Here is a 12,020-nt window from a genome sequence, read left to right on the forward strand (position 1 = left end):
CGTCATTATTCTTCAAGGTTACAGGGTAACATTACAGATGTAGTCTACATCTCAATTTAAATTAACATGATTCACCATTCATTGATATGCCATAAATACAAATACACGTAGAAGTTTAGGATTTAGAATTACTTTTATTCAGTAATACTATTACTATAAACATATGAGGAATATCATCTCGAAAAGTACAATGGTTTGATTGAGAACGTATTCTAATACTCAGTCTGTTGTAAGACGATCCTCTCTATAGAGGCCTTACATGTACCAGCAGTGCGCTGTCAGGACTGTGCACTAAGACATTGAAATCAGCTCAGATGTAATGTACAGATATGCCTACACCATACCAAAATGACCCGACATGAATGCTAGGTCAAACAAGTCAACATTGGCGTTCAACGGTAGACACAATCTGAAAATGCACGTAGCAGCAGTCGGCAGAACGCCTTCGGCAGAGAATTCAATTGTTGGTTTCATGCTGAAACCCAGAAGAGGCTCCTTTTCAGCTCCGCATACAAATTTCATAATTTTCTCTAAAGTCATACCTTCTCGTCTTCCCGCTGAAATGTTAGACATACACTTGATTAAACTGAGGATTGTTTAGATTTTGTAATTTGTCAATTGTGCTATTTTTTTTATGTAACGATATATGGAAAATAATATGACCAAATATCCTGCATTGAGCATGTGTTTATCAATTAAAAGTATCGTTGAGGATATTTCAATATTTTTTGTCCGCGTATTTTAAGCATTACCTTTGATACAATCAAATGAAAAGTCTTACAGTCGATCATATAAATAAAGAAATGATCAGATTGAAGACATACCATATACTTCTCTTGCGTACTTCACGAATGCTCGATAAGCTGCTTCCTCTAGTGACCTCTTATTTGAGCCTTGTTCGGAAAAACGCACTTCAAATGTTTGAATAAATTTATTGATAGCAATGTGTCCTTCCTGTGTTGGTTGAAAAAGATATTTCAGTGTCCCCCGTTTTTGCATAAGCTGAAACATCGAAATATCAATCAAATTCAAATATGTGTACATAGGATTAATCGCTGGTAAACGTAACACATAATAAATATCTGAACAATTATTGTCTCAAATTTTTTTCAAACGCTTTTGGAATAATATTACTGCTTTAAAAATAATCGCTCGTCACACTTTTATAATTATTGTTAAGATCAATAATATAACCTTGGATTTTAAAATCTGACAATTAATAGTTATGATATGTGTGGCGTTTCATAAGAATCTCTATTTTTCTGCCATTATAACCTCACTTCACCATAGAGATAAATGGCTATAACATACCTGCCAAATACCCGTTCTTTTGAGTCCCTTCACAAAATGCGTCCTTGCTTCGGTTTCTTCAGAGAATTTTAAGACGCTGTCAAGAAATTCGGGTCTCTCTCCACCTTCGATAATGCCGAGACCTTGACAAAGCAAATTTATTTTTTAGGTTACATTGCCGTGAACACATAAGTCCATCGTGGTGCATTGAAGATATGACTATGGGCTGTTACAAATAAAGCATGCCAGCTTACGACCGAGAATAAATTCAAATGTAAATAATAGCACTGATAGCACCATACTGTAAATTTTGATTTTCGTAGGTTATTTCAGTAAGTGTAAGGAATTAACTTAAGATAAAACCATCGCTACCAATGCGGGAGTAAAAGGTAATCAATTTTAATTATGCGAGAATTTATCGTTTTGTGCAAACTACATGTACCCATGATATACTACTAAATTTCTGCCGGTAGTCACTGGTTGATGAAAAATTATTAAGCATATTTCGTTTCTGAATACTGACCTATCAACAATCCTCCGTAGAAGAAATGCTGTCTTGCAACAGCCTCTTCATTGACATGACGCAACTTGACATTGTTCTGATATGTTTCCAGGAGATTGTCTTTCGCATATTGATTGATATATGCGAAAAATTCTCTTCTGGGACCTCCCAGATCCTGTGCCGCCTCTCCACAGAAGTTGATTTCCAACGGCAATCTGATGTTCTCTTGGTACTTCAGCTCTTCAACCGCGTCTTTGAACAGTTCAACCCTTCTAATGTAGAGCGGAGTGGTTTCTCCCTCTATCGTCTCCTCATCCGAGGTAAGATCTAATGTCCGCCCTTGTAGGAAGACACTCTGGTATCGTCTTAAAATTTCCTTAGGCTCCGATACGTTATCCCTGTAGTAACAAGTGAACAAATAAACAAGCATATACATGTATCAAGACGCCCCTGTAATAATAGATTTGGTTATATGCGATGTTTTATATAAGATAAACGTCAATGAATCTATAATATACATAATATATCTTATTGTAATTATAGCCTCATATCATTTTTTAACATCCCCCTACGAACCAACTAGAGGCTGATGGCGGCATAGCTGGTGGGCAGTATATTACCAAGGGTCTATCTCAAAGAATGTAAGGTTAAAATTTCTGGAGAATGTGATTCTGGAGATGGCTAAAATGGTGGATATCCTGAATGATGTAGTTATTTCAAAAACAATAGAAATCCATCTGTGTCCGGTGCTGATCATACACAGGAAGCTTCAACAAAATTTATCAAGTTTTTGTTTGCATCATTTTCATCATCATCAAAATGTCAAATGCCATGTTTGGAATATTTCGATATACATATACATATTAAGTTGAAGAAGTAATGACATTACAGTATATTGTCAACTTATTGGGGCAATCTAGACAAAATAATTGTCTAATATAATTATTGAAAAAGTAGGTAACAGTGACCTAATTTTGCAATATCACTTATCGGCATGCATTTATCATCCCTAGATGTCCATTTCTGTTGCCCTAATATAATTATTGATAAAGGTCACAGTGACCTAATTTTGCCATATTAGCTATCGGCATGCCTTTCTCGTCCTAGATGTCCATTTCTGTTGCCCTAATATTATTATTGAAAAAAGTAGGTCTCCGTGACCTAATTTTGCAATATTTGCTATTGGCATGCCTTTCTCATCCTAGATATCAATGGATGTTGTCCTATCATTATTATTTAAAAAGTAGGTCACAGTGACCTAATTTGCAATATTAGTTATCGGAATACGTTTCTCATTCTAGATGTCCATTCCTGTTGCCCTGATATAATTATTGAAAAGTAGGTCACAGTGACCTAATTTTATAATATTTGCAATCGGCATGCCGTTCTCTTCCTAGATGTCTATTTCTGTTGCCCTAAAATAATCATAGAAAAAGTAGGTCACAGTGACCTAATTTTGCAATATATCCTATCAGCATGCAATTATCATCCTAGATATCTGTTGATGTTGTCCTATCATCATTCCTACTTTTCATTTGCACAAGTCACAACATAGAGCAATGTAAAGACATAAATAGTATCAATGTGACATGCTTTCCACTTGCACAGTATCACTACATAATATATATGTATATGACTAATGAATTAGAAACCTATAGACTCTCTCCAAATTTGATTTAAATTATCAGAAGTTTTCTGATATTTACCATATTTACACAAGGTACACTTAACACCCAAAACACATTTGTCAAAAGCTAGTTATCAGCGATTTAAAGCTAGACACTGGGTAACTGGGCAGCTCTGGAGATAGGGCTCCATTCCCAGACCTCTGCTGTCCTTTATGTAATTAATTTTATTGTATTCCTGTGTGACCCTAAATTAGCAATACTATGGTTTCATGCGGAGATTAAGCTAACAGGTTTTCTCATCAAAACTAACTGGTATCAGATAGTAGACAATCCAAAAGCCTAGTTATCTTAAACAAAGAAATGTTCTACAGAACTGAGTACTATATCACAGCATTGAGGCAACACCCCGTATAATGCTGCTAGCAGCCAACTAGTAAGCTGCCAGTTCCCCCATTTGGGACCCCTAGCAGCAATGTTCACACTGAAGATATATACAGTGTATACAGACAGGTACAAACCATACAATTAAATTAATTAAAGATCAACCACTCATTATACGTACCCCAAATTAAATTCGTCTCTTTATCATCACTATCTGGACCTTGTTATTGAAAATCAACCCTTAACGATGTATCAGTCATTAGATATCTTGTTCACAAACAAAAAATAAAGTACTTTTCCATAGCTCATCAGGTGATAATTGCTGTGGTGGTCATCTTGTAAATTCAATGAATTTTTGAAACAACATCTCTTGTTCAGAAATATCACTAGAACATTCCTAGACAGTCTTCTTACTACGAAGCAAATACTATTGGAGTTATAAGGAAAAACATAATTTCAAAGATGGCGATCATGGCAGCCATCTTGAATTTATTTTCACTTAATGAATACAAATATCTAGTCAGGACCTTCTAACTAATCATTCAATGCGACTTTCAACACTCTCAGTTAAAAGAAGTTAACGGACGACGCACGACGGACGACGCACGACATATGGCCATATATATCCCTTTTGGCCCCGCCCCATTGGCGCCTGGGGGTCAGTCCCATCATTTGTATCAATTTTTGGATGCAAAGATATGCCATATGCTCACCTGGTCCTTCGGACATCTCTGTTTATTTATCAATATATTATAACGTGTTGGAGCGGTTGAGCTCTTTCTTTGTTTTCACACTATCAACCACTAATATGTGAACAGTCGGGAGTAATCTGTTATTTGTTTATAACAACATCCTCCCTCTAGAATTATGACATGTGAATTTATAGGCCGAGACTCTTAATCACTACACAAAATTTATATGACAGGTCACCAGCCCAAACCTGGTGGGTATGAGAAGGAACGCGGACTTGTACAGTAACGTGTTACATGCTACTGTAAATCAAAAGTGCGCTTACATTACCTAGCTGTGCAAAACAATTCAATAAAATATTTTTGAATGCATATTATATCAAAATAAGTATTAGATGATATAAATAAATATGACACCTGTAGCCGATGTATGATTGTTCTTTAGGATGCGGTTATTAGTTCCACAAGTAAGTACATATACTGACATGATTTATCGCCGAAGGCTAACCAACTGTTAAAGTCAACATAGGGAATAGTTTTCTGCTCGAAGACCCATAGACTTCCGTTGCTGAAAAATCCATTTCTTACTATAAACAAGAGTCATTTATAAGCTGTACTCACATTAATCTTAGGGTATGCCTCACCAGTCCCTCTGCGACGACATCTTCATCATTTTCAGTTTCATATTTGGCTCGGATCGGTAATGAATTGGAAACTTCTTCCACATCGGTACTAAAAAAAGTAACATTTAATTATTAGATCCTCATTTTCTAGGAATCATTAACTCAATTCGGAACCACACTATATTAAAATAACGAAAACAGTTTCGACTGTATATTTGTAATTTTAAGCCCCCTCCTCCCATACACATATATAGTTAACTTACGATGAAAAGCACTGCAAAACGGTATGCCTCGATCCCATGCCTATGCAATATGAAGCTGTATGGTAAAATGAGTACGTTTATGAAATATAAAAAGTTTTGGTCCAGGGGTGAGAGGCGAGTTAGAGTAAAAGTGCACATTATCCATCTGATTATTTTGTTTTACATACCCCATTGTTTTTTGTTCGACGCATACGTGAATTGTTGATGATAAATCAGTCAACTCAAATAAACGTTTCTCGGCCTGGATGATGACATCACTCTCTTTGATCCTTAAAACGGTAGACGACACTGGCAAATTCTCTAGTCCCGCGACATATGCAATCAACACCTTCAAATTGAAACAATGAACAGGATGTATCATAAACAGTCAACGGCATGAAACGGGAAAGGGGGGAGGACAGCGCCCAACACCGTGCCCCATCCCCATCCTCACTTGTCCGCAGGATGTTGATGTTAAAATATTGCTCCGCTTGATGAAGCGATGTACATTTAATTTAAATCAATTGTACTATATTAAGGGGGAAGGTTACAAATACACTAATAATAACCGATTCATACATAGGTATAAGGAAATCTTATATATTACTCTTAAATACACCACTGAGCTTTTATTTTATCCAAAAATTTAACCAAGTAATAAAAAATAAACTAGTTTTAGCTACTTACAGATCCCAGAGTATTATTCGGAAATGTTTCACTGATTGTAGTAGACTCGTGATGAAAAACGACTTCGATAACGAGCGGTAATGTGTCGTCATCAGAGCTTGTATTGGCTTCTTTCTGACATGTAGCAGGTGAAGGTGTATCCCTCTTTTGAGTTGGCATCAATAAAGATGGCAGATTTTCGTCTGATGAACTATCTGTTAAAATTGTGAAGGGTTGGCTCAATTCAAAGTTGACTGTAATAAAAAGAAATCAAATAATTATTGGAAAGTAGATAACTAATTTTGTACAATATTACATTATCACATAACTTACACATACTTGCCATGTCATAACCAAGCTGCTTTATTTGTGACATACATATTAATTAAATTTAACACGTTAAGTCTGAATATTTGTGATAAAGAGACCACCATGATTTTTGAGGTTAATAAAGGCATGGTATAAAACATGTTATAGTGTAGTTTGGTCTGGGCTCATAAGATGTTAATTAGTTGTTTTCACGCGTTAGTTACCAAAATAAGTGTTATTATCACTTGGATAGATAATCATTTGATACATCAACTCATTTGATGATACAAATAATCATTGTCATGCCCAAAAATAATGAAAAAAGGTTAATTTTGTCTTTATTAAAAAAGAACAAAAACATGCATTAAAATTAACGTTAATTGCACGACCAATGATCACAGATTAGGCCAGACAAAGTTTTGAGTATGTGTGTATGACATTTAGCAACGCTATTTGATCGGTATGACATTGGTAAGACGTCAATTTTCATGAAATCGTCTACGTAATGGATTACAATTATACTTGTTTCGTTAACATTAACATTACTTCTCTTATAGCAGACGGAATGCTTTTAATACTGCAGGTCATTTTGTCTATTTTAACAACTTTCACTAATTTTTAAAATTTCAATGTCTGATCAAATGTTTAACTTATATTACATGCATTGGAATATTTGCCACCTTTCAATGGAATTTAGAAAAATCTTACCTTTATCACATAAGTACAGTCTTAATCTGTCGAAACGCTTGGTTGGGTCAACAAAATTTCTGTATTCGATGATTGAAAAGTTTGCATCCTTCCTATTTGGAAGTCCTTCCACACGGGAACCATCAGGGAAAAGCAAGTACAGTTGATCGCTTGATTTATATTTTTTACGAAACATTCTGTTCTGCCGGCAAAACTTCTCATATGCAGCCAATCGGATTTCTTCAGATGTATTTGTTGTAGTTGAGAAGGGGCCGACGACAACAAGCCCTCCACAAGATGACAAACTAGTTGCACTAATCCTAGTAAATCTGCCAGATTTGAAATGTCCATGACCGACTGTCAGCTGCAATGATGCAAAATTTAATGAAGTTTCATGTATTTTGTTTTCATATCAAAAAGATTGGTCAAAGTTGAGTTATGACTCTGCATATTTAGTTTGCTTAATTCAACTGTATCACAACTGCTGTATTGGTACGGTAAGTGTTACTAGTAAATACCTAACAATAGCGAAGGCGAAATGCAAGGCAGTTGATATCAAGAGTATCCCCTTGAGAGAAAAAACAATTACATGGATAGTGTCTATATGCTCTTAGCTTGTATCTTTACAGTGACAAGTAGTTAATACTGGGCATATATTAATGTATCGGTATCCTACAGTGCGGTGCTATCATCTTTTTAGCTGACTTCATATAAGGAATTGCTAAAACCATAATATGTTTACTGTAGCAAGTAACAGTAACTTGCCATAGTTGTACTGCAATCACGAGATCTCACAGGTGCTTTCTGTGCCGTTGAATGCGGAGGTTGTGGCCGTGCTGTCAGCTGTCGTCTATATGACTCAAATACTCCATATCTTGAACTCTCTTGCGCTGAAATAAACAAGAGATCAATTGCCACATAGCTGATGGACTTTCATATCATGATTATAATACATTTAAGAAAGATCAAGATGAAAATAGTTCCTTGTATCATCTAGGCTCATTTTTTCCTAATCTTGTCGGGGAAAGACGTTATTGTTTTTGAGGATTGAGTGATAAACAAAAACAAAAACCCCACAAAAACAAAAAATGAATGTTAAAAAATATAGCTTAGCTTGTGAGCTTTTGTTCAGTGTTTCACATACAAAATTTGTCTTTAAAACATACGTATCTGAATTAGTGATTAATCACCATGGCATTCAATTTGGTTTTGATATTTTCGTTTATTGAAACAAAACTTTCTGTTTAACAATTCCGAAATGTGTAAAACCATGTATAATATAAGTCTATTTTTTATAAATGCATTAACAAGAGCTCCTACCAAAACTGATACATGTACTAGCAATCTACTTTTTTTCGGTGTATCAAACCAGACGTCTGTCTAAGTTCCATGATTCTGATTCCCCCCATTGTTTCCAGACTCCATATGTGACGTCACTTTACCACCAATGATTGTAAAATGGACAAGATCCATGTGTGGAGATAGATATTCTAAATACTGGAAAGTAACAAGCAATCTTGGAGGATGGAATGATCCTAGATATGTTCTGAAGAAAAGCAGGATGGAAGAAGTTGAATGGGTTGTAACCCATCAACGAGAAGTCATGATAGTATGTGTACTTATATGTGTGATGAATTTATACCCAAAGCCTAAAGGACAGCCAAACATCGATATATGGGTCATAGATGGAAATACGTGTAATATATGAGCCACATAAATCTTTATTTTCTGTGACATAATACACATTCAAATTTTACTAATATATATATTTTAATTTTACATCAATAAAGGAATAGTAATAAATGATATGACTTGTTCACAGCTTGGTAATGTAAACACACTTTCAATTAACAGTTATTATGATGGGGGTATGATTTTGCACATTACTGTACAGATCTTTGACCCTCCTTACACCAGCCAGGTTTGGGCTGTTGACCTGTCACATAAATTAGCAGTAGAGGTTAGGATAGCTGGTATTTTCTCAGCCTTGAAGCCTGTCAGCGTCCCACCTATAGGGCAAAACTGTGCTTGGTTTAGCAGACGACGGACTCTAGCCCGGTATGTGTCACTGACTGTGTGTATATACGTATACCAACGGCATTGTGATGTGGACACTATTTTTAGCACAGCTCTGCACATATATATAAGCATGTTGATGAGGACAAAATCGAACCTCCAAAATAATAGCGACCTGTCTTATGAAGACATACAGACCCTTTCATTTTTAGTTATCCTGCCCACAAGGCCTTTCAGTGGGTTTTCCCACCAGCTAAAAAGAAGCACGGCTGTTTATAAAACGCATTTAAAAAGTAATCAAAACAAAACGAAAAAGTAATACTCGTTATAATCCAAACACTACTACCGTTACTTTTTCACAATTCAAACCGTACGGTAAATTGTTCAAAATGACACTGGAAAGTCTGACAAAAATACACATGCAAACAGGAAAAGAAAAACTACACAAGGTTAAAGTACCTCATGGTTTGTTTCTGTGTAATTCATTAAATAACTATATTATCTTCCTTTAACTAACTGAACATCTAGCAATGCTTATATCAAAGAAAATAAATCCAAAACATGACAGAACATGAAATCAGGTTCATTGTACAAATGACTGTTAAGAATTTCATTGTTAGAGATGATTCTTGATATCTGAATCATATTATGATATTATATATTGTGATACATTGTTGTCGTTAAAAGATAAAGGTTACTATCTTGAGATCATTAAGAAAGGGTTAGTATTATGACACGTTCATATCGTCGTTAATATGCTAATATGATAATAGAGTATGTCATACCAATCGATCCACACACGGCCAGATAGGTACGTCCTGATTTCTTCCACCCATCAACTGGTTCTAAAAATGTGTTTTCTCTGCAGAGAATATGATGTTGTCTTTCATCTTCTGAATCTAAATATCTCAGAGATGTAATGGATGGAAATGCACTACCTGTAAAAAGCATAGATGGTAATCTACAAAAAATGAAGTGAACGTTAACTCGTGCTAATGCATTAGGTATTGTTAAATAGTTGTCAATTCTCGAAGGTTCGTAAGTTATATAACCAATCAGAAATATGATTGAAAGAATAAATAGCATAAAATAACATCTTCACCTCATGAACTAATTCACTGAAACAGCTAATTCCTTATGAATGAAGTAGATTATAAACGCGAATCATATATATTTATATAATCGCGTAATCAACAGTCCTTATTAACAAACACTCACGCAAGTCATTCAAAGTAAGAGCTCCGTCAGCTGGTACAGGAAAGAAGATTTTCGTATCATCCTGTATATTTGAATTCCTTATTGGAATGTAGTCCCTGTTATAAAACGATAAAAATTGTTTAGTATACTTAAGAAACAAATATTTACAACAAAACTGATACAAATTGGTGTAATAATAACCATGCCAATACAAATATGTAAAGAAAAGGTAATATACTCACATGATGAAGTTGATGTTGTAGCTTCTCGCCGCCGCAACAAGGTATGATCTCGAAACCGAAATATGTCTGGTTTACCTCGTGCAAATGCGATAAAGGCTAATTGTTTTCTCATATTCCTATCGGATGCAGTCAACATACGGCCGCATGGTAATCAATCAGGAATAAAAGGAATGTTAATTGATATTTGGAAGTAGTAGATAAATTTGTACATAAAATATGTACGTACAAATTTCGTGTCAAAAATGTGTTACTAGTAACAGGTTTTTGACACAGGATTTGTACGTACACTTTTTGTGTACAAATTTATCTACTACTATAGCAGTAGATAAATTTGACACACAATATGTACGTACATTTTTCGTTGACAAAAACGTACTACTAGTAACACTGTTTTGCCAGTCCGATATCGGCCATCGTAAATTATAGTGTACATTTTTAAAAATCTTTTCATAATACAGGAGCTATTTGCTTAGCGAAAAAATCACCCATGGCCAGGCTGTCCTACTGTAGTGTGCTACCTTAGATGCTTTTACATTGACCGCAACGTCTGAGTACGCTGTCCCTTGGACAGACTTTACACTGACGTGTGATGTACCAGATGAGGCTAATGTTGTCAATTTTACCTCCGTCCGAACGTCACTACTACAATAGGTGATGTACAAGTAGGTGGTGACCAAGGTTACAACACCGAAGTCAGTCCCGCTGTTTCCTGTACACCGGATATCTGTTCCTGTGTAACGTCTGGAGGCCTTGGTACAGTGTTCCGGTGGATCATACAGCCACAGCCGGGAGACCATGGATCTGTGTGGGTCTGTAGACATTACAGCAATATCCTAACAAAGAACACATCAACGTATGCATTGCTTTATTCAGATGCCCTAACTCTGACTGGGTCGTCTGAGAACGCTGTCCCTGGGACCGAGTTTACATTGACGTGTGAAGTACCAAAGAGGGCTATTTATGTCCAGTTTAGCCGTCGTCCTGACGTCCCTACTTCAGTACATATTTGTAGGTGATGAATACGTAGGTGGTGACCAGTGTTACAATATCATTTTCAGTCTCACCTTTCCCTGATATCTGTCCCTGTGTAACGTCTGGAGGACTTGGTACAGTGTTCCGGTGGATCATACAAACACAGACGGGATACCATGGATCTGTGTGGTACTGTACAAGTACCAACCTTAACCTACATAACGGTAGTCAAGAACTGGATAATGATGACGATACACTCAAAGAGGGACATTAGTGTTAAATGTACTATATGTATTGAATTGAAGACAGTAAAATGAAAATAATACAAGCGTATTAACAAAAAACAAATTGATTGTATCATAACGGACAAAACAAACAGTTATCAAAGCGAATTCAAAAATCAAATATACAATAAAGAAAATATTTTAAATAATGTTCGTTCTTTCAATACTTGTTTTTGTTATTCTTATTTTAGTTTTACCTCGAACAACGGGTGACTAAACGTTTAGCTGGTATTACAAGTTAAAATCTATTTCGATTTCCTTATAAAGAAATTGTCTGTGGTATTTGTATAAA

General features: G+C 35.5%; 1 protein-coding gene across 2 annotated transcripts; it reads right to left on the bottom strand.

Annotated features, from left to right (window-relative positions):
* Positions 1-112: 112 nt before the first annotated feature.
* LOC117340824 lies at positions 113-10,882 on the bottom strand. 2 transcript variants are annotated; one of them, XM_033902601.1, is made up of 11 exons: positions 10,252-10,882; positions 9,819-9,971; positions 7,783-7,907; positions 7,039-7,381; positions 6,043-6,275; positions 5,544-5,704; positions 5,112-5,222; positions 1,814-2,190; positions 1,312-1,433; positions 825-1,002; positions 113-557 (listed from the first exon to the last, which is right to left on the bottom strand). In XM_033902601.1, the coding sequence occupies exons 3-11, from the start codon at positions 7,783-7,785 to the stop codon at positions 334-336; spliced, it is 1,752 nt and encodes a 583-aa protein (XP_033758492.1). In that variant the 5' UTR covers positions 7,786-7,907; positions 9,819-9,971; positions 10,252-10,882; the 3' UTR covers positions 113-333. The 2 variants fall into 2 exon arrangements, with proteins under 2 accessions (XP_033758492.1, XP_033758493.1); XM_033902602.1 differs by lacking the exons at positions 9,819-9,971; positions 10,252-10,882 and having other exon boundaries at positions 7,783-7,961.
* Positions 10,883-12,020: the final 1,138 nt, after the last annotated feature.

Source organism: Pecten maximus, chromosome 13, assembly GCF_902652985.1.
Source record: "Pecten maximus chromosome 13, xPecMax1.1, whole genome shotgun sequence".
Classification (NCBI taxonomy): domain Eukaryota; kingdom Metazoa; phylum Mollusca; class Bivalvia; order Pectinida; family Pectinidae; genus Pecten; species Pecten maximus.

What these genes read in the sequence shown, in the direction of transcription:
- LOC117340824 (XM_033902601.1), bottom strand. An exon ending in ACTGTACTTATGTGATAAAG is followed by an intron (nt 6,276 to 7,038) that starts GTAAGATTTTTC and finishes TTTTTATTACAG; the next exon opens with TCAACTTTGAATTGAGCCAA. An exon ending in CGAATAATACTCTGGGATCT is followed by an intron (nt 5,705 to 6,042) that starts GTAAGTAGCTAA and finishes TTCAATTTGAAG; the next exon opens with GTGTTGATTGCATATGTCGC.